Raw genomic sequence first — 24366 nt, forward strand, 5'->3', positions numbered from 1 at the left:
ATCATAAATCCACAAGAAAAATACAAAGTATTGGTATAATTTCAAAATCACTGAAAGAAAAAAAAAATTAGAAAATTGCTTGATTTCCTCCCCCCAAAAAACAAACAAACAAAAAAAAGAAAACTACTCAACCCTTTTTCAACTCCTCATACCTATCTCTAAGGCTGATTATTTAATTAGCAAAATTTCCATAAAAGGGAAAGTTAGCCCCACAGTTACCATGGGAACCAAAGAAATAAACAAATTGTACCTCATTGAGACCTTCACTTTCACAAAAAGTCTGTGATAAAAAAATGCAGGTCATCGTCTCTTCTTTCTTGGTAAAAAGAATGAAGTCTTTCCCTATCCTCATAGATCCACTGCAGTGAAGACAAATAAATAATTCATTATCACAAAGATGGCTTAGAAACAATCCTCCCACCTCAAACATTCTATGATACTATTTCCTAATAGACTTAACTAGGAAACTTGACATTCTAGTTAATATACTTTATTTCACGGATAAAAGGATACTCTTCTGTGAGTTCTGAATGGTTTATTCAGGAGAAAGGATAGATTTTCATGCATCCATCCAAAATTATAACATTTCTAGTTCTCCCTATGATGAGGAGAATACTCTTGGCAGATAATAGGGGTAAGGATTCTACTCTGTGAGCTAGAAACAGAAAACTTTTTATAAAGCACCATTATAAGCTAGGTATATACTATAGAGATAAAAATAAAATAAGGCAATTCTTTCTCTGAAGGAACTTATGATCTATTATATCATGCTTTCACTAAATGAACTTACAGGATGATGACCCCATATGATACAATGACTAATTCTAAAGATTAGAAGAATATGGAAATGCAAAAGGCAAATAAATTATTATCAGCTTTGTCTGACATAGCACTTCTGAAAAATTATATATAATGCACAATATATAATATATAATTTGAGGTATAATTGAAACTTAACAAAATGTATATGTTTCTTGTTTTCTAGGTGCTGGAAAAGGCACAAAAGGTTATATAAGGCATAGCCTTTGCTCATAGAGAGCTTAATGTCTAAGAGAAAGCTAAGACACCAAGATACATCTCTATAATAAAACAACTTTATGTGAAAATTGCAGTACAGTTGTGATATCTGAATGGGAATGTCATTACTGAAATAGAGGTAGCCTTTATGTAGGAGATAGCCTTCAAGGATAGGTTGGAATTTAATACTAGGCAAAAGGGGGGAGGGAGAACAATTTAAGCAGTAGGAATAATAGAAATCAAAGAATAGAGAGGTAAACACAGACATAGTAGTCAGAGAACAGTATAGTTTGCCTTAAATATAAAGAATAAGAGATAAGTAATATAAGAATGGAAAGATAGAGTAACTTCAGGTTATATATAGCCTTGAAAGTGATACAAAGAAATTTTAATTTAACTCAGTATGGTATAGGGAGCCAGTAAAAATTTTTGAGTTAACAAAACTAAAATGGTTAGATCCATGTATACTGAACACCAGTCAGGCAGTGTGTGTAAAGGATGGACTGTAGAAGAGAAAGAATGAAATTAGAGATCAAATGAGATAATATTTGTAAAAGCATTTAGCATAGTGTCTGGCACATAAGAGATGTTATATAAATGTTAATTATTACTATGGAGACCCATTAGGAGTTAACAGTGACGATGACAATCTGTCCTTGAGAGGTGGCACTGGAAAAAGAGAGATAAAAATATCATTTCTAGATGTTACAAAGGTAAAATCAACATAATTACCTAACAGTGAGAAATTTTGCAAAGACACAAGTTGGGACTCTTTGGCAGACACTTCTAACCAAACAGCTCTTCCTGCTCTGTGTTCTATTTTTAGTTGCTATTTTTTTTTTTTTTGTTTTCACATCACCTTCATTTTAATGCCTTTTAAAGTCGACATCATCCTCAATCCTCAGTTAGACATAGTACTAAAAGGTTCAGAGGGGGAAAATATTACCTTTTAAGACCATTGCCATAATGTCCAATGAATTTTGAAGCAGCTTTCCGTTTCTTAGACATTCCAAAGAAAATGACATTTGAAGCTTCCTCTGTAACAGACATGGATTTTGAAGGACATTAGATTTCCTCCCCAAGTCAGAATTTCGTCCCCAAGTCAGATTAATAATCCCCTGATATAGTAAAAGAGTTTGTATTGTTTGACAATGTCTTAAATCTTGATAATAGTAGCACAGCAGAAAGCAGGATCTCATAATATTCCCAGAACACTGGATTAACTTAAGTGCCTATGCAGCTGTCCCAAAGATGCTAGTCATGCATTATGAGGAATTAATAGATTGCTGACCCTATAACACAATCCAACTCCTGGTTGGGGGACACTAAGAAGAAGAAGAAGAAACTTCAGAAACTTCAGACCTTCACAAAACAACTCTGATTTCTGCTTACTCAGTTAGTTGCATTTTCTTTAAGATCTATTCCCATAAGGCAAACTGGAACTCCAAAAAGGTACCCTGAATACATCTGGAGCACTTCTTCCAAAGAGACCATAAAATTCAATGGGTTCAATTAGAGATCTCCTTTTTTTACTTATATACCCCTGATAAGGTCTGCATTTTGTTGAAGGTAGAGATATTTTATAATCCACAAATGTCTAGCAGGACATGCATTATTCAATGCATTTAATTCACACTTATTAAATACCTAAGATGTATTATTTATGCTAGACTCTGGGAGATATAGTCCATTCACTCATGGACTTTGCCAGAAATTCTTGCCTGTCAACTGAATATATAATCAATTGTGCATATATCCAGAGCCTCTGAAATTTCTCAGGGACATACCTGTTTGTCAGCCAACAAGAATTTAGTAGCAACTAGGTAGTGAACAGAATGCTGAGCCTGGAGTCAAGAAGACTGCTCTTTGTGAGTTGCCTCAATTTCCTCATCTGTACACATGACTTATGGAAGGAAATGGCAATCTACACTAGTATCTTTGCCAAGAAAACCCTAAATGAAGTCACAAGAGTGAGGCTGCTGCTGAGAATTATGTACTGGGCATCGTGCTACCAGTTGGAGATACAAAGAAAAGCATGTGTATTAATGCCTGATATTCAATCAATCAATCAAAAAACTTTTAAGAGCCTACTATACGACAAGAAGAAAAAAAAGGACAAAAATCCCTGCTCTCAAGGAGTTTACATTTGCTACATTTATATTTACATTTGTTTACGTTACAAAATACTGATATCTACTAAACAAAGGTTCATTTTTAAAAATATTTTAATAATTTGTTTTTGTTTTAATATTTTGATAATGTTAATGTTAATAATAATGTTTAATAAAAATGTTTTTGTTTTAATATTTTGATAATGATTTAAATATAATTGGCTTCTCATCATGTATCTTATGCATTTAAAAATATTATTTTGAAAATTCCATAGACTTCCTTAAAATGCCATAGGGATCCATCACACACACACACACACACACACACAAAACTTCCATGCTTGACTATAAACTCTGTGAAGTCAAGAATTTTCTTATCTAAATTTTTTATCTTTTCTAGTACCTAGCACCTCTGTAGCAGGTGCTTAATAAATGACTGCTGTTTACACTCTTAAACTATTCCTTTCTATTCACTCAAGATTTGATCTAATTCAGGTTCAATGTCATTAACTGACATTATTCTGTCTTTTCTGGCAAACTCTCCTGCCACCTACAACTTTATTTTTGATATTAAAAACATTTTTTTCATCAATCTTAAATTGTTTTTACTGTTGTAGGTACTCTATTTTTAGAATTAAATGAAGAATGACCTTGTTTCCTGCAATTTCAATACTTTAAAACTGCTTTTTATCCTTTTGATTGTATTCTGAAAAAAATTTATAATGAAACAACAATAAGATTCTTCCTTTGCCTTTTCAAAATTGTTTCTTCCAACATATCATGCATACAAATTTTCATTCATTTTAAAAATTAATAAAAATGTTCTCATCACTCACTAAGAGTGCCTGGCATTGAGTATATGCTTTTAAAATACCTCATCTAAACATCTATCTATTGAAAACAAATATTTATGAGACTTTTCACTCAGCCTTATCTTCTTTTTTAACATTCATTTTCAAAATTTTTTCTTTTAAATTGTCTCCCTCCTTCTGGCTCTTATTCTACCTTACATATATTGTTATATACAAGCAATATAACACCCATTATACATGTGAAGTCATGTAAAACATACTTCTAGTTTAGCCATGTTCATCATTATTTTTTGCATGAACCATTTTCCATTCCTTCTACCTGTGAATGCCTTTCCTCTCAAATTGTTTATACTTATATACTTTGTATATATTTATATTTGCTTTATATTTATGTTGCATATATGTATTTGTTATATCCCCAATGTAAGATCCTCATGAATAGGGAATCAGTTCTTTATACTTATATCCTCAGAACCTGGCACAATGCCTGGGATATAATAAGCATTTAATAAATACACTACTGATTGATTTTTAACTCTCTGTACCTTCACACAAAAGCATAATTCTTCTTGTATATTCATATTAATCTAACAAGATAAGGATAGTGATGTTAAGGTTGAGAATCCCAAAGAAGAGCACACATTATTTAAGAAGACCAGTTGTCTCCCAAAATTAAATATATGCAATTCAGAGAGCATTAAAACTGTTGATGTTAATGCTGAAGTTCACTGGCAAGCAAGATCTAACCCATGAGTATTCTTATTGCACAAGCTGAGTGAAATCTGAAATGTGCAAAAGTAGACAAAATAGCATCCTTGGTTTCAATTCAGTCCCTACTACTTTCTACTGTGTGAACATTAACAAATAACTCCTCTGGGCTTCAGTTTCCTTGTCTATGAAATGAATGAGGGAACTGGGTATACTTTATCCTAAGGTCCTGTTGAAATCTAAATTTAGTTCAGAGAATGGGTATGCTGTATGCCTGAGTAGTGATATATATGACATGATATAACATAAACTAGCATTTTTATGGCACTTTCCGGTTTGAAAGGCATTTTATAAAAATTGTTTTCATTTGACATTCATAACAATTCTGAGATATTAGTCATTATTATCCTTGTTTTATAGATGAGGAAACTGAGGCAAATAAGAATTAAAGTGACTTCCCAAAGTCAAAGAACCAAGAAGCAGAAGGTTAGATCTGAAGTCAGGTCTTCTTGACTTTAGGCCCTGTGCCCTGTACACTGCATCACCTAGAGTGATGGCTGATAGAGTCTAGCATTTTTTAAAGATTTACAGTAAGTTTGTAACTACACTGTGAAAAAATGGCGAGTGGCATTTGAGGCTTGTGAAGCTTAGTACATTCTGATAGTGACTGAGGCTGAGGATTCCTATAAGGGAGCTCACAGATTATCTATCCTTACCTAGCAGCTGAGGCTCAGTAAAGTCTCCAAGATGGCAGAGGTAACCAAGCAGAAGGAGGATTATCACACTGAGAATATGTGGCTTTAAATTCTGGTACCCTCCTTGAAAAAATGGATAATTTTCTTCTTTGTACAAATATCTCCTGTTCCTAATCCAGTGTCTGACACCGATTAGGTGTTTAGTAATTCCTGCTCAATGATTTAATTGATTGACATTTATGAAGAATTGAGGAGAGAGCCCTAATAGATGTTCATATCTGACTAACATAGTCCTGAGCCCAAAAAAGCCAACAGAAGCAGAGTCTGAATATGAATCCACTCATAAATACTATGTGTGGGTTGGGATTATAGGAATTGTCCCACTCATCATGGGATTATACAAACAAAAAGAAGGCAAGGAGCTTAAAGGGCCCTGATAGGCCTATATGCTGTGGGGCATATCTGATAAATGATGCAGAGTTTCCTTCCCTGTTTTGTAGAAGTTAATCACAAAAAATTCAATATTCTAAGTAAAAAAATCACCAAGCTTTATACCAGTCAAAGTTAGGCCAAATGCCTCAGGGTTCCCAATGGACTTCAACTACAGTTTTGTATGCTTAAGGAAAAGATAATGCAAGCAAGTCCCTTGACAAGCTAGGAAATCTGTCTGAAGCCATCATCCCTCTGAACATGAAAGAAAAAACATTAGCTACTAAAATACAAGGCAAGGGACCCCTAATTGAAGGTTAAACAGAAAGCAAAAACCACCTCACAGACACTAGAAACCAACCCTGGGGGTTAGTGACAGTAGTATGTAAAGGGTCAGTCTTAAAATCAGGTTGGGTATTAACAATTCTTATAATCTTTAACCAGGACTACTCCATTCAAGCTGAGGTAAAAGTATATCTATAACAATAAGTATCTTCTCCCCTTTAAGGTTAGATGGCTAGAATTAATTTATCAAGCCAGCTGAAATATTTAAACCCAAAAAGTCCAATCTACAGCTTTTTCATATACACTCCACCTCCACCTGCATAAGATTCAATATCTGATTTTGCATATAGAGCTCAGTTAGCTTTTTTATTGGTTTTCTGAATGTTCATGGTAGCAGCCAGTTAGGTAACTAGATAATTAACTTACCAGGGTTCATTCCGTATCCATCATCAAGGAAGCACAACATAAATCCACCCTGCAGTTTTTCATTATCCACTAAAAGAGAAAGCAACTATTACTAATAAATATTAAGCTTAATTTGTTCATTAGAAAGTCATGCTGCTCATATGATTAATCTTCCTCCTTGCAGGGGAGTAAGGAGTGACACAGAGTAGGGGCACAATGATGGAGCTCAGGGGAACTTGGCTGAGATTTTATGGCAACAGCAGGGAAAGTACCAGGAATACAAAAGCACTGAATTAAATTAAAATGAAAAGATATTTTAAAAGCATTAAGAATTTACCAAAACATATCAAAAGCTAGATTCTGTAGGAAAAAAGCCAGCCCCTGAAGCCACCCATTTTGAAGAAAGGATTTTGATTTGACTTGATCCAAAGGCCTTTCCTTTTTTGAAGGTCCTTTCTCTATGGGTTCAGGTGTCCCTTCTTGGCCCTAATTCTTTCATAACCTTTTTTCCATTGGCTCACATTCCCTCCAATTTTACCCTTTTACTCAAAAATTCTAAAAGATACAGAAGCTATCCTTATGGAATTCAAATTCAGTATCTATTACAGGGACCAGCTTCTATTTGCTCTCAAAAATATATGCGCTAGGTGAACTTAGACAAATCACTTAACTTTTTCAAAAAAATGGGGATAACTGATACTACTGGCAACACAGAGTAGATTGAGGAAATTGTTATTTAAACATGAGTTTTCCTTCTTATTTATGCTGGAGGAGACCCAAACTTGAAAGTATTAGTTCTGAAAGTAATTCAAGGCAAAGAAAGCAAGGAGTAAAAAGAATCACAGATATAATTAATATCCCCCCCAAAGTAACTGGAGGAACATCAATAACTACTGACTTGTTGATCCACCTTCTCATCTCTTATAAAAAAATTTATGAAAAAGAAATACATTTGAAAGAAAGGTTACCTTGATACAAGTAAGCTGTAAGAATCTAAGCTTCTAAAGTTTTTTTTTAATTACCAAAAAAAAATACTTTTTAAAAAAAATGTCAGCTTTAAAGACTCTCAAACATGTTCAAATATGCAAGATTTCCCAATTTATACAACTACAAAGATAATTTTATACAACAATCCTCTAACTATTAATGGGAAGGGAGATGTAAAATGGGAAGTTTGTCAATGTTGTGGATCCAAATGGCCAGGAGATTCCCTATAGAATAGGAGTTTCCATAATCTATTTGTAGATCTCAAAGTGGTAATTTTCCCTGAATATTATGGGATATCCAGTATGAGAATAATGATTGTTCAAAAGAAATAATTATAGAGTAAAATCCAAATGGATGAAAAATGTGGCAAATATTTGTATGGCCAGTTCATTGAAATAGTGTCATTACATATATCTGGGATAGAAACTGAAAACAGGTTTTAAGTTAGGGTCAGAATTAAAAAAATGAAAAACACAAATTGCATATTAGAAATCATATAGTATTTTTAATATTTGCAAACTGTTCCCCAATGCAAAGAATCATATTTTCAACAACTATTCTTCAAATGCTGTTTTATAGTTGCAAATATTGGGGCATTATAAGCTCTAAAGAATCAGTTTTCTGGGTGATTGAAAAAGGCAATAGAGAGATTTATAATTGGCACAAATAGATTACTGTATAAATCTAATATGATGATTATGACTTAATATTGCTATTAATGACAGCTAGAATTTATAATGCTTTAAAGAACTAGATGATTCAGTGTATAGAGTGCCTGGAAAGGAGAAGGAAAGAGAGAAGGAAATAAAATAAGCATTTATATAGCACCTATTATGTGCCAGGCACTGTGCTAAATGCTTTACAAATATTATCTTAGATGATACTCACCACATTCCTACAAAATAGGTGTTATTATTAACTCCATTCTACAGCTGCAGAAAATGAGACTAACAGATAGTTAACATCTTTTTGTTAACTAGTTAGTTTTTTGTTAACTAGATAGTTAACATATAATAACTTTTTAATACCAAACAGCTAATAAGCATCTGAGATCACATTTGAAATGGGGTCTTTCTGACTTCAGACCCAATGTAAACATTAAAATACCTAGCTCCACTAGGATCCAATAGAGTAGACCAAGTTCCTTTAGTCCTGTTAAATAGGATCTTTAAAATTTTTTTTATTATCTCTATAGCCTTTCTCATCTGCTTTCTCATCCCCAAAGGGGATCATCTACTCCATATGCATAAATAACCTAGCTTTATAGGAATGAATTCTATAGGTCACAGACTAATTAATATTCTGCTTTATCAAGTTCATTATATATTTGTTGGCTAAAAATGAGATAAACTGAAAATAGTGTTTTTAGTTTGAAATTTTATATTTCCCCAAACAAACCCATCTCATATTGCATATTTATATATGTAATTTTAAATTGTGATACATTGGAAGAAATAAGATGCTTGCTTAATAGTGTAGAACAATTAAGTTTTATATGTTCTATGAGTTTTAAGTGTTCTTTTATGGTAGGTAAGCTCAATGGCCTAGAATACTCAGAGGCTATTAAAGAACCTTAGAAAAAATACTTTACCAAATAGTACTTCTAATGAATACCGGACCCCCAAAAGAACATATTTCTTGCCCTGGTTCCCAGCAGGATCAATGAAGTCACAAATACTTAAATTGCATTCCAAAAATATACAGAGCACACTTTTACTTATGGGCAACTGTTGGGGGCGGTAGCCCCTTGATATTCCTTGTTTGATCTCCAACTTCCTTTGGGACTTGAACCTTTGATACAAGATCTGGTCAAACTAGTTTGGGCTATCTGAGCTGGCTGGAGTTTTACAGCCCCCATTCTAATCTGCCCAGATAGACCAAGCACCAGCAGGAAATCCCTTTTTGGGAAGAGACTTCTGTCTGTCCCCAAAAGATAACAAGAAAATCCTTATCTTATTTACATCACTCTCCAGAACCTCCTTACATCACTGCATCTGAATGATTGTGCTCTTGTATAAAACAGAGTCCTCAAAAATCTATTCTTTGCAAAATTGGCCTTGTACCTTGCAGCCATTTTGCCCACGGGCTTTCGGTGTTTCCATTCTAATCAATAAAGACTATGTTTCCATACAGCATTAAGTAGCAAATTCATTTGCTGACGACCCCAGCCTTGGTTACTTTGGGGAAGGAAGGAGAGAGAGAAAAGGAACTAACCCATCTCAGTTTAGAACCTCAGTTTACTCCTCATCACAACTAGGTGGCACAGTGCGTAAAGAGCTCTGGATTTGGAGTCAGAAGGTCTGTTCAGTCTCAGACATTTACCAGCTATGTGACCCTAGACTAATCATTTAATCTCAGTTTCTTCACCAGTAAAACGAGCTGGAGAAGGGAATGGCAAACTACTATAGCATCTCTGGCAAAAGAACTGAACAAAAAGCAAAAAAACAAAAACCCCAAAAACAAAAAACACCCCAAAACAAAAAAATAATTCAAACCAAAAACATAAAATATAAACTTCATGAAATAAGATGGATGCAAGAAAACACACACACACACACACACACATACAATCACTTAAAATGTACACTGTCTCTATAAAATCCACTCACCTGAAAACACATCAAGTCTTGTAGCCCCTGCATCTCTGGAAACAATACAGAAATATTATTCCTTTAAAGGCAGAATACAAACTGAAGAAAGGTAAACCAAACTACTGATGTACAATAATTATAACTTGTTACCAAAAATCAAAAAGGTAAAGAAATTCTCTTCAATGGCTTGAAACAATTTCTAAAAAGCTTTTCACCATTAATTCATTTGCCTGATAAGACCTCTATTCACTTGGATATTATAAATGTCAAAGTCTTCAAATTTCTAAATTTTAGGAAATAGTAAGCAGAATTATGTGGTTATTCCTGGTTCAACTAAAGAACTTGAAGAGGAGAATAGGGATCAAGAATTACTCACAGGATAATGGATAAAATATTGTGGAATTTTGACACCCCTTTTATTTTTTAATTATATAAATATTTGCTTGAATATAAGGACAAAAACAGTAAACGACTTCTAAGTAATCTCATTTCCTTTCTTGACAGAGTTATTAGGCTGATAGGTTAGAAGGATGCTGCTAGTATCATAAAAGTAGATTTCAAGGCATGTAACAAATTCTTTTTACAGAATCATTGCAAATAAGATATAAATATTAGCTAGAAAATAATAATTATGATAATTTAGAATAGCATATTTAAGGAACTGGTTGAATGAAAACAGATGTCTATTAGATGCAAAAGAATCTAGCTTCAATATTTTCATCAATAAAAAACATATATTAAGCACTTACTATGTGGCAGGCACTGTACTAAGCACTCAGAATACAAAAAGCTGCAAAAATCAGTCCTGCCCTCAAGGAGCTTACAATAACTGTATCTATTAGATATTTACTGTATGCCTGGCACTTTGGTAGGTGAGGGGAATACAAAGACAATAATGAATTAATTCTTCCTCTTAAGGAGTTTACATTTTTTAGTGAACTATTTAGTGAACATTTATGACTATAAATGACATGCTTATAAAATCTCAGTTGATATGAAAGTGAAAAGAATAGCTCATATGTTGGCAATCCAAAAATATCTGAGCTGCTCAGATATTTTTCATGGATTCAATTACCAGACTCAATTTGGAAATAGAGTGATATGTAAATTTGTATTCTTGTATTCAAAAAACTTTAGTGTACAGGTACAGAATGGGATAACAATACAAGTAGAAAATATTTGAGGATTTTTAAAATTTATTTTTAACTTATGAAGTAAAACAAGCATTTTTATAACAAAGTTTTAATGAATATAAAAAGAAAGAACAAAAAAAAAAACTAATTGAATACCAGATAATTACAGTAAGCAATCTTAACCCAGAAAAATCATCTCTTTGAAGAGATACAGGCTGCGTGTGTGTGTGTGTATGTGTGTGTGTGTGGGCACGCACGTGTGCATTTATTTAACTGCATTACATGCATACATTAACATGCATACAACTGCATTAACATACATTATATGTGTGTGTGTGTAGATAAAGATAATTTACAGGATAGTGAGTAGGGTAGAGAAGAATGAATTTCCAAATGCAGAGATTTGAAGATTTTAGGATGAGTCAACTGTGTGACATGTTAACCAAAAAATCAACATGATTTTTTTTACTATATTAGGAGAGACACAGAAAGGAGTTAGTACTTACTATGTATTCTGAACTGCTCAGACTCCATTTTGTGTGTGATATGGAGTTCTGGGTGCAATATTTGATGGGGAAATCAACAAAATGAAGCATGTCTTGAGATAAATTAGGTAAACTAGCTGGTAAATTAGTTATGATGAGAGTCCTAGAGATTATGGCTGAAAGAACTGGATATATTTAGAGCTAGCAAACCCATGAGATCAATTATCTTTAGTACTACTATGATGAAGAGGGTCTAGATGTTTTTCTTGGCATGAATACCAAAAGTGAGTGGAAGTTGCTGAATTAGGTACATCTGTTACAAGGAAATTATTCCTAATTATTAGTACTGTCCAAAAGTGTCCTACCTTAGGACACAGTGGCTCCCCTAGCTTTGAAAGTCAAGTAGAGTCTATATTACCACTTGTCAGCAATGCCAAAAAGGGATTCTTCTTCAGGTTTGGCTTGGATAAGATGAATTTTGAGACCCCTTCCTCCTATGATCTGGACTGACAGGGCACCAAGATAGTATTTAAAGGGATAGAGTATTATCTCTCCTGGAATGATAATGAATCATAGTTTGAATTATTCTGATTCAAACTTTTTCTAGCTACCTAAGAAGGGATGAGGCAAAAAAATTTGGGGATTTCTTCCATTTCTCCTTGAGTAGACAGAGTCTCCTTAATTTCTGATTTTCTAAATGAGATCTTTCCAATATTTGAAATACTTAAAGCACTTACATGTATACACACATTCCAGTCGACACAGATTTCCAATGCTTTATAATTCTTAAAAATCAATCTAAACTCTCCACTCTCCTGAATTTTAAAATCATTCAGCCCACCAAAATAAAGAACAGAATCACAAATTACAAAACTAAAGATAATATAACTCAGGAGACCAGCCTAGAATGATGCTCATGCCTTTTCACACAAAATGAGCACTGAAGCTAAAGAACAAGGTATATAGTACCCTCAAAGGGATTGGAAGCCTCTCAAGTAAGAAACTCTCTCCTTAAGAATGTTTGTGATTTCACTAAACATTCACAGTAGTGATACTTCAATAGCTTTTGGGTTCTGCAGACTAAGAAACTTAATTAATATCGATGTTTTGACTTCCCATTACCCAGAATGACAAAATCCAAAAATTATAGGTTTAAAATGCTAAGATTTCTGCAATTAAAAAACAATAAGAAAAGCAAACAAAAAAGCTAAGCTTCAATTTATATGCAAATAATAACTGTGTCACTTGCATTATCATTAACAAGCATTTATTCAATATCTACTATGTGCAGACTTGGGATTAAGTGCTGGGAGGAAGGAAAGAGAAAAGGCAAAAAAAAAAAAACTGACATGATTTGTGGATGAATTTTTCTGATAAATTTTTATAATACTTTTTTAAAGTATTCTTGGGTGCCAAATTAAGCTCCAAATTCTTATTTGGAAAATTTTGGATTTGTTTTCCATTCCTTCCAAGAATTTGAGATATCAAGTAAATGAAAACTAATTGCTTTCTCTGCATTCAATACATTTGACTGTGAATAGTTGTGTTCCTGTAATCATCTGTTAGAAAATCTATCTTAGAGTGAAATCTGAAGAAACGCAATGATTTATGTAATGGTCTAATTGTCTCTCAGTTGTAATCCTTCTCTGGGAGGAGGTTTCTTTTCTATATAATCTTTTCCTCTATGAGCAGGTTTCTTGGGAGGCTTCTGGAGCCTTCCCCTCCAAAAGTGTGGGATTGCTGGACTTGCGAATCCACAGGACATCTTCTCTTTTACTCAATCCAGACTGTAGTCCAGACTCAAGTTGCCTCTTTTTATCCTCCTAGATAATGGGCTTGTGGATATTCCAAAGGTGTAAACTCCTTTCAGAAGACTAAATGTGTAAACTCCTTTTAAAGGTGTGAACTAAAGGTGTGAACTCTGAGCTAGAGAATTGTTTAGACAACCTGAGTTAGCACCTTGTAATCCTAACAGATTTGTACTGGAATTAATAAAAAAAAATTCTGAAACCTAAACGAGGAGGCTACATTATTCCACATTATTCCTCATTAATTTTTTTTCTTTCTTTCTTTCTTTTTTTTTAAATAAGGCTGGGGTTAAATGACTTGCCCAGGGTCACACAGCTAAGAAGTATTAAGTGTCTGAGACCAGATTTGAACTCAGGTCCTCCTGAATTCAGGGCTGGTGCTCTATCCACTGTGCCACCTAGCTGCCCCTCATTAAATTTATAATATAGCATTTTTCTTTTTGAGATTTGTTCTCCCTACCTCACCCAAGTGAAATCAGTAGTCACTCACAGACCCATTCCAACTACTTAGCAGAGGATCTCTGTTTAAGGACCAGTCTGGCACTCCTTATGCAGCCTGGTATTCCTTGACTCCCAAGGGCTCATCATATAGATGCCAGACTTAGTTTGGATACTTAATGGCTTAGCCCAAGGGCTGCTCCGAGCTCCAAGACTCAAAAAATCCACTAGCCTCAGCCTTCCTATTAACTCAGTACAAGTCTCAGCTATCACACTGAGCTATGGTATCTACTTGTGTCAGGCAGTTATTATTCTCACTTCAGTACTCAAGCCCTTAAAACAATGCAGTTTTACCAGAATCCTTTAAAAGAGAATAGAATTCTTTGGCTTTAGTCCAAACAATTTCTTCAACCTCATGTAGAAGAGCACTGAAATCTGTTTAAAAACTGTTGCTGATATCATGAGACATATAAAAAGATTAGGGGTGGAAAAGTTAAATAAACCGGCTACTGAATATTTTGAAACAAGTGCCAAACTCTGCTGTTGCAGAAGACTAATCTTTACTAAATTAAGAAAATCTAATGAAACATCTAAAGTATTCAATTAGTCTTTACTGGACAGACAGTGCAGAATTACCACATCAGACAAAGCTTGGCAATATTTAAGATGCCAGATAAATAGATGGAGTTTGGCAGAGGATAGAAGGAATGATAGGAAAGAGCTTTTGTGGGAGAGGAAGCACAGGGAAAGGGCATCAAGTGGTTCATTCAGCTCTAAAATACATAAATGCCTTTGGAATTTTGTTTGTTCCCATTGATCTACTCATCTCATCCATGCTAGAAGTGTAGGGATCCCACTACTGATAGCACAGAAGCTTGACCTGCTTCTCCCTGCTCCAGGGAGCTCACCAAATTGGGACCAGATAGTACACACACTCATTTATTTTAGTCCACCATAGCTTGGACTTCCCAAACTCAAGCAATCTATCAATCTCAGTCTTCCTGGTAAGAGGGATCAGAGACATGTGCTACCATGCCCAGTAATAAATACTTTGTAATAAGGTACTACCCTAGAGAACCACTAGTGTTTTTAGGATGAGTTGCTGGGGTGTCAAGTTAGAGAGACACTGACCTTGCCTTTCTATTATGCTGTTTTTCCTTTAACTCCTGAAATTTAATTTTCCAATTTATTCTTAGGACAAAGGTTATATTTGTCTCAGTTAAGGGAGCCTATTAGCATTTGTTACATCCTTATGTGTCAGGCATTATACTATGTGCTGGGTATGCAAATGCAGTAATAGAATAAAAATTATTTTTGTTCTTTATTCTGATTCTTATTTCCATCTCCTCACTCCTTTTTCCCTTTATGCATAATTATATGGCAGCATTTTACATATATAAATATTGAGTATTGACGCACATAAAGACATATATACATTTACATAAACACACATATACATACATGTAACTAGAAGGCAGGGTAGAAAAGAGTGCTAGGCTTAGAGCCATAAAGATCTGAGTTCAAATCCAGCCTCTACTAGCTTTGACCCTCGTCAAGATAATAATTGGGATAATACCACCAACTTCACAGGGTGGTTTTGAAAATTTAATTAATATATATATTTGTAAAGCACTTAGCACAGAGCCTAGTACATGGTAAGTTTTATGTAAATGTTACCTACTAATATTATTGTTATTATTATATCATTCTCCTTCCCATGCCCTAAGCCTCAGACAGAGTAGTAACTGCTATACTCTGAATAGAATACATTTGTTCTTTTTTTTTTTTTTAAATTTATGTGGACATAAATTTTCTTTATTCTACAAAATACTAAACATAAACAGCAATCATTGATAGGTCAATATCAACAAGCAAGAAAGAAGCCAGCAGAGTAACACAAAGATGAATACATTTGTTCTAAACTCTTCTGTCTTGGCCCATCCTGCTACTTGTGCCTGGAAAGCTTTTTCTGAAACCCCTTAATAATTAGTACTTTCTTCAAATGATTTCATTCCTCCTTACTTACATAAAAGTTAACATTTCCACAGCTGAATGTAAGCTCCGTGGGCAGGTACTAATCTTTCTTTTGTATTTTTATTCCCATCATACACTGAGGACAATCCTTGTACCTGATGGGCTTTTAACAAATACTTGTTGAATGAATGAATGTCCTTCCTATAATCTCTGTTCACTGAAACTCTAAAGACAATTTCAAATGCCTCTTTATAAAAGTATCTTCTGTAAAGTCACTAGTCAAAAGTGACCTTTCCCTTCTCTGAACATGTGCATACATCTTCTTTGTACCTTTCCTAAGCACTTAAAAAATTCTATTTTTATGATATAACTTTGTGGAAAGGCAAGTGTGCCAGTGTATAAAAGGGCCCTTGAAGTCAGTAAGTCCTGAGTTCAAGTCTTGGCTCTAAGAGAGCAGAAGTGTGACCCTGAAAGAATTTTCTTTCTAAGAGAAAGTTACTAAATTGCAAAGCATTTTTAAAAGTTAAATTCTTTATTTACAAAAAATCAATTAAACAAGTATTTATTTTCTTTTCCTCCCAAACCCCACCAATAATTTAAAGGAAAATAGGAAAAACAAAACTGTTGTAAAATATATGCATAAGAAAAACAAATTCCTACATTAACCATCTCCAAAAAGGTCTGCCTCATTCTGCATATTGAATCAATCATCTCTCTGTTAGAAGCAGGTAGCAATGATTATTGTCAGTATTCTAGCATCCTAGCTGATCACTGCATTGATCTTAAGGTTTTTACAATGTTATTGTGTACATTATTCCTATTTATTTTATTCTCCATCAGTTCATAAAAATCTTCGCAGGTTTCTCTGAACCCATCCTTTTTGTCAATTCTGACAACACAATGGTATTTTCATTACACTCAGGTAACATAATTTGTCTAATCATTCCCCAATTGTTGAATACCTCCTACAAACTAGTTAATGCAACAATGACAAAAGGCTTCCTAATGGTACTTCCCCAATAGCAAGCACAAACCTAAAACATAATAATAATTTTTTATCTCTCTTCATAGATGGCAAACTGCTTGAAGGCAGGAAGTTTGTCCTATTTACTTTTGTGCTCCTTCATCTATCTAGAGTTAACAGATTAACTTGTTACTGTTTGTCCTTCATTTTCAAAAAGTATTAATGACATCATGGGATGATGTCTTGATTTGCACGTGAAATGGATTTAAGTGAAGCACAGTCACACAGTCATTAGTCTCACTCTCTCTCCCAGAACCCTAGAGGTCAACATGCTGGAGGGTTTCCCTTGGATCTGTTGACTTTTCATGGGCAACTGTCACACTTGAGTTTTATCACTGACAAAAGATCAAGAGCTCTGTGAATCAATCCAAAGATGCGTTTTCACTCTATCCCTTACTATCCACCTGCAGAAAATAACTTAATAATGATTTCTGGAATGTATATCACTGTAGAGACAATAATGTCTGCTACTCTTGATTATAGACCAAAAAAAAGAAGAAAGCTAATTCACTTTGGTGATATACAAAAAGCATATTCTCTGCTCCGTGGCTTCCTCAATTCAATTTAATTTCATTCCTAAAGCATTTATTAAAAAACCTGCTATGTACCACACACTTTGCTAGGATCTAGAGATACAGAGTAAAAAATCTAAACAGACTTCCCCTCACAGAGCTTACATTTTGCTTCAAAAAACAACACAAAGAGGAATAAGCAGTCATAGTTTTATTATTAAATATAATTTCAATTATTAAATGGCATGTTTTATTATTATTTTATATACATTTTTATATTATATAGCTTTTTCTTGTTTACAAAAGTACTCTAGAGGTATCTCATTTAATCCTCCCCAAAACTTGTGAGGTAGGTGTTATTATGTTCAATATTTTACAGCCAAAGAAATTAAGGTACAGAAAGATAAAGTGATATATCCAGGGTCACACAGCTAATAATTGTCAGAGGGTGGATTCAAATTGTATATGTACACAAACATGCATAATTTATATAGTTTTATATATATATATATATATATATATACATATATATATATGACTGTTTAAATGAAAGCAAGGAAGGAAGCGTGGCAGGGAGGGAAAGGAAGAACAGAAGGAAGGAAGGAAGGAAGGAAGGAAGGAAGGAAGGAAGGAAGGAAGGAAGGAAGGAAGGAAGGAAGGAAGGAAGGAAGGAAGGAAGGAAGGAAGGAAGGAAGGAAGGAAGGAAGGAAGGAAGGAAGGAAGGAAGGAAGGAAGGAGGGAGGGAAGGAGGGAGGGAAGGAAGTGAAGGAAGGAAGATGGTACTATAGTTCCACAAACAATGCTGGCTGTTACATAATAATCTGTTGGTCAGTAATAACAAAGTTTCTGAGACAATCAGTGCCATAGAATTTGATAACTTATAAGACCAATTCTCAATTCCATCTCTAAGACCACTTTTCAATTCTACCTCTAAGCCATAAAATTAGCATATCAGTGACATGAAGTACCTGAACTCTCTTTTTCTATAAATTTATCTTCTAGCTCCTGTTTCTTTGCTAATTTTTTTTAGAACTTGACCCACTTTAATTGATATTACAATTATAATAAACTTTATCCCTTGACTTGGAGATGGGTTCAAGCCTGCAAATTCTTTTGACACCTTCTAGAATCCCAAGCTTTTTTGGGGTCTTCTTTAAGACCCAACAATTGGAAGATGGACTGAAGAGGGAAAAGATTGTTAGCAATATCTAAATATTATAGTGAATAATCTTGAAGCAAAACCTAGGAGAAATAATCACATCATCATCATCTTTAAATCCATCATCATTAGATTTATGTCATAAACTTCCCTCAACAAACTTAGAGGCATGTCTTACCTTGCATTGTCAAGTAATTCAGCAAGGGCTCCAAAAAGGAAGCTGTGTGTTGTGCTGATGGAATACAAAGAAAGTAAATGGTAAAACTCAAAAGCATGATGAGAAAAGGTTATAACCCTTGTGGACACATATGAAAAACAGCAAAGAAGTCATTTATCCAGGCTCAGACAACTAACATATTAAGAACTTATTCTAGAGCAGATACTCTCCATAAAGAGTACTGGGATAAGCACATGTTAGCAAAATAATTCCCTCAGTCAACAGAGGCTCTGGGAAAGGAAAGCGTGACTATAATTATTAAATAAAGCTTAAAAGTTTGTAAAATGGTTTGTAAACACTCTATAATTTGTACAATGAGTGGTTTATTAAAAACTATTTAAGGCAGGCTAGTTTCTTAAGAAGACTAAAGATCAAAGGCCTACAAACACATCTCTGTTTAGCCAAGAGGAACCATCTGTTGCTACAGCAAATGAGGGAATTTGCCCTGTTTGCCCTAATAAGCTATGCTTATCCTGGAATCCTTACAACTTCTGAGGCAGGAAAAAAGGGGGGAAAACCCAAACCCTGCTTCTAAAATATCTCTTCAATTCACTGTCTTGTTGATGCCAACTGCTATATAGAAACTATACAGAGAAAATATTCACCATTTTAGAATTTTAGAATATTTAATCAGCTTATTTAGATGAACTTTGAGTACTGACAGTCCTGTATTTTTTTTTTTCATTTACTGTTTAGGCATTTCAATCAGCAGCCAGAAACCAGCATCAAGCAAAAGTTTCCATGTAATTTTCTTATGCCTATTAGGCAGAGGTGGTAGAAGCTAGAGGGGCTCTTTTGATGGAGGAGGGAACTCCCCTAAGGTAAAGGCAACTTTAAGATCTTTCTTAAAAGTAATTACTAAAATTAATAATAATAATTTGGGGTCAGTCCTGTGATTTTACTGGCAAATGGATCTATTAGATGTGGAAACCCCCTTTCCCAATATAGATCAGCATCTCTTTTGCAATTTATGGACTTACTTAGAGAGGTGAGACACTGAGATATTACGTGACCTGCTCAGGATCACAAAATCAGAGTATCTGTGTGTGTGTGTGTGTGTGTGTGTGTGTGTGTGTGTGTGTGTGTGTGTGTGTGAGAGAGAGAGAGAGAGAGAGAGAGAGAGAGAGAGAGAGAGAGAGAGATTTCATATATGATTTCAATATATATATATATATAAAGAGAAAGTGAAGCACTTCTTGACTTCCTTACTGGCTTAAAATAATAACAGGAATAATAATAATAATAATAACACCATTTCACATGTATATAAGCACTTTCATGTTTAACTTTTATCACTTTCAGCAAAACTGATGCATGAAAATCCAAATTAAAGGTAAATTAAGATATGATCACTAGCTGACAAAAATAGTAATAGCTATTATTTATCTAGTGCTTTAAAGGTTTTTGAAGCACTTTACATATGGGAGAAAGGGGATGTAAACAGCACTTATCTCAAAACTTAAAGAGTTCTTCAGAACCCAGCTCAGGTGGCCAATTATTAGGGAAAATGGCACCTGTTTCCAAAGATGTTGTAAGGCTCAAATGAAATGATTATAAAGTACTTAGCACAGTGCCTGGCCCACATAGTAAAAATTATAAATTTTAGTTATTATTGTTGTTGTTGCCAAGAGGTCTGTAAACATTCTCTAGTAACCAGAATTAGAAGAGGGCTTGGCACTTATTAGGGGCTTAATAAATAAATATTGATTGATTGATTAGAATTCCAAGGTTGTTGCTTACCAAATCCAGTTGGATGGAATTCTCAAATAAGATGGAATACCAAAGTCCCCCAAAATTGCCATGTAAGCCAGGCAATATTATCCTCATTATGCAGATAAGGAATTGAAGGCTCAGAAACATCACTCAACTCTTACAGTCCTAAAGTGAGATTTGAACATACACCAATCTGACTCCAGAATCAGTATTCTATCCATTATACTATGATTTCTCTAACCAGGCCTTCTCAAACTACATCCCGAGGGACAGATGCCCCCGCTGAGGACGTTTATGGCCCAGCCCGCCTGGTTATAGCAAATGGGCTGAGGGGCGGAGTGTGAGGCGCTCCAAAAGTCTGAGGGACAGTGAACCAGCCCCCTATTTAAAAAGTTTGAGGACCACTGCGAGTCTAAACAATAAGCTCTTCCAGTAATATTAAATATACTTCAATATTAAATGATAAAATGTGCCACCTTTTGGTAGTATATTGACTGTGTAACCCTGGGGTGTATTATTACTATTTATGAACCGATTATGGAAAATGACGCTGGAGTTTCCCTAGTGCTATATGGCTTCATCAAAAATTTACTTTGTGGAGAAAAGAAGTGAATTTACATCCGATTTTTTCCCCCCTGAGGCTGTTGTCATTTTAATTTACTCAGTAATCAAAACACTGAAAGCAGGGGAGAAAAGCAGAATAAAAGTATTAGCAACCAGAATTAAGCCGAGAGAGACTATTATCTAGTATCCTTTTGTCTGCTTACTTTTCTAGGCAAAATCCCCAACAAAGGCAATGTTATTATTCTCAAATGATATGATACATCCCATATTTCTGGGATTTAAAATAAATATGCCATCATAAGATATCCCTAAGGCAAGGGCCCTGAACTAATAGAAGGGCATTTATATCAGCTAAGTGGCGCAGTGAGCTGAGTGCTGTTCCTGCCGTGTGATCTGAGCAAGTCACTTAACCTCTACCTGCCTCAGTTTCCTCATCTGTCAAATGAGGAAAAAATAGCAAATACTTCCCTGGGTTGTCATGAAAATCAAATGAGATAATAAGTATAAAGCACTCGGCATGTAGTTAATATAAATGTTAAGCATCATTATTATCTATTATTATTATAACCAAGAGAAGTTTTCTAAGGCAGAACCAGCCCTTAGCGCAGTCTCTGGCACATAGTACGCACGTAATACAAGTTTACTGATTGGTTAGCACTCTTCCAAACCTTTATTTCAGCAGTTTGATAGAAAGGAAACATTTCACATCTCCCTGGGACTTGATTAAATGTGATCCAATAACTCAGAACTTAAGAGTAGAAATTGTATTTTTTCTTTTCAAAATTGAAGGACATTGAACCAGACCGCTCCTGACTACTTAACCCACCCTATCACATTATAAATAATAAGCAAGGCAAATAAAACGTAATTTTCCAAAGCCTTTGCTTCTCCTCTACCTTCTAGCCTTGGCCCAAACAGATGCCGCAATTGAAGGGAGTGGTATGGGCTTGAATCAAGGAAGACTAGAGTTCAAATTCTGCCTCAGCCTTATCAGCAGCCTGGCATCACGTGGCCTAGCTCAGTTTTCCTATCCATAGAATGGGAAAACTAGCAGCGCTTTCCTCACGGGATGCTTTGTAAACCTATATAAACCACTTTGCAAACCTCTGTCCTTACACACTACTCTATTTATCAGGCAAGTGCCTTATAATTTATTTTTATTGTTCTCGTTCTCATTTGAAAGATCCAGTCAACAGGAGGGCCCAAAATGGAGGGTAAGGAAAGAACAAGACCTGGTCTTTCATTCCCGCTTCCCTTTAAATGTCTCTGGGACGCCAATTTTGCCGGTGGCTCTCCTAGACACCCTCATAATCTAGTAAAATCAAAGGGCCTCAGTCTAAGGGGAGGCGGGGCTTATCGGCCCTCAGGGAGAGGCAGGAAACCCCTGCAGAGCACATTGCACACCCGGAAGGCAAGCTGGGGGGAGGAGCCTGCACTTCCTAGGCGCCTGGAAGTGGGGGTGGGGGCTGGGAGACCGAAACTGAAGGAAAATAAACGAATAAATAATCAGGGGGAAGGGGGGGTACCCTGGGGATTAACTGCCCCGGGGATTTTCCCGTGCAGAAAACTAAAGGTTTGGGGTGAGGATGGGGGCTTGTAGGGAGTCTGGGGGTGAAGTGCTATTTGCTTTTGCATATTCAAACAAAGAAAGCAATAAGGGGCCCTTCTGTAAAGGCAACCTCGCCTGGCCCCCTAGGGCTCTGCCGGAGTAACTCACCTATTGGTCTGGATGTAATCCAGGTGTATCTGACACCTGTGCAAGGCTGAGTACCTCTCCTCCATGCTCCCGGGCAGCCCAGCACCGACAATCTGCAGTGGAGGCTGGGTGGGTGGGGCAGGGGCGGGGCTAAGACAGAGGGAAGCCGCACCCTCCTGCCCTCTTGTGGCTCAGGCAAGAATGGCAATGCCACCTCCTCCTTGCCCTTTTGGGACCTCTAGACTGACTTGTTACCTTAGGACGGGACCTTGACTTTTTTGATCATTTGTTTAAATTAATCCCTGCCCACCAGCCAAGCCTCTTCCCTCCAGCTTGGATTGTGGCAACCAAGAACTAACAAACTTGGAGCTGGGAAAGATGGTGAAGTGGGAGTATAATTTGATGGATTGAGATACAAGTTTCCCTTCATTGAGCACATCTGTTTGCCTCAGTTTTCTCATCTGTGAAATGGGAATTATAATAGCATCTACCTCCCAGGGTGGTTGTGAAATCAAATGAGATAATAATTATAAAGCACTAAGTGCCTGGCAGACGATAATAAAATAAATAAAATAATAATTATTTTAAATTATGATTTAAATTTAAATTGAAAATATTAAAATTTTAAATTTTAAAAATTACCTGGAATATAATAAGTGCGATAAAAATATTACCTGTTATTATTTAACAAAATGAATTGGAATAGAGGACCCAGAGTTTTAAGGACTTCCCAGGAGTCCTGGGGATCACTTTTCTCTGTTGAAAAAGATGGCCTACAGGTCCATACTTTCATTAGGAGCTTTCAGGCCTAGGGCTATTCTACCTTGAAAAGGAACAACAGTCACACAACAAGCATTAATCTGACTTAATGACGTGCCAAGAGTTGTGTCAAACACTGGGCACAGACAGAAAGGCAATGCCACCTGCTATTTAGCTGGGATTTTGAATTCTGGTTATAAAAATCCTAACACAGGCTCCTTGAATAATGAATTTGTGTGATTCATTGGGATTACACTATGGTCCCCTTCTGCTTAGAAATAAGGCAGAAATCAGTACAACGGCGACCCTGCTGTGAAGGAAAGTTGTACAGACTATTATATTCATCAGGACCAAGGAAGGAGGAAGGTGTTGGAATGGCAACTAAAAGAAGAATGATATCGTAGTTCTGTTTGAAAATGAAGTAAACATAAAAATTAAAAAGAGGGTTTTTTTTCCACCAATTACATTTCTGTTTAATTTTCTTTATGTAATTGGAGCGATCTTCCTAATTTTCCCTTCCATAGAGCCATATGGGATATGACTTTTTATAGTGAGAGAGAAAAAAACTTTGAAATTACTATTCTGGATTTATTCCTGTCCCCTCCCCCAACTTCCAGCTGCTAACTCAAAATAATTTACTATTTAAAGTGCACATGATACCATTAACTAAGCCAAACTAGTTATATTTCATTTCTTCCCCAGAGAAATAAATGTCTGTTGTACAAAAAGGCCCATTCTGAGTACTCAGAGTAGAGAGGTTGCTGGCTCTGGTTTTAGGGAGAATTATATGCTGTGGTTGGCTTGTAGAAGAGAAGTTAGGGAGCTATTACTCAAAGGAAAAACT

General features: G+C 35.3%; 1 protein-coding gene and 1 long non-coding RNA gene across 2 annotated transcripts in view; one reads left to right on the forward strand and one right to left on the reverse strand.

Annotated features, from left to right (window-relative positions):
* C3H3orf85 (chromosome 3 C3orf85 homolog) overlaps positions 1-24366 on the forward strand; it is a 107369-nt gene that overhangs the window by 46754 nt on the left and 36249 nt on the right. Inside the window, exon 2 of the mRNA XM_074301137.1 lies at positions 19487-19611. Within this exon, the coding sequence (XP_074157238.1) occupies positions 19589-19611 (23 nt within the window). The 5' untranslated portion in view covers positions 19487-19588. The remainder of the gene's footprint in view (positions 1-19486; positions 19612-24366) is intronic.
* Positions 275-6551, reverse strand: LOC141561485 (uncharacterized). The gene is made up of 3 exons (XR_012488067.1): positions 6484-6551; positions 1964-2054; positions 275-359 (listed from the first exon to the last, which is right to left on the reverse strand). It is a non-coding gene; the product is annotated as an uncharacterized LOC141561485 (long non-coding RNA).

The sequence above is a fragment of the Sminthopsis crassicaudata genome, chromosome 3 (genome assembly GCF_048593235.1).
Source record: "Sminthopsis crassicaudata isolate SCR6 chromosome 3, ASM4859323v1, whole genome shotgun sequence".
NCBI classification, from domain to species: Eukaryota; Metazoa; Chordata; class Mammalia; order Dasyuromorphia; family Dasyuridae; genus Sminthopsis; species Sminthopsis crassicaudata.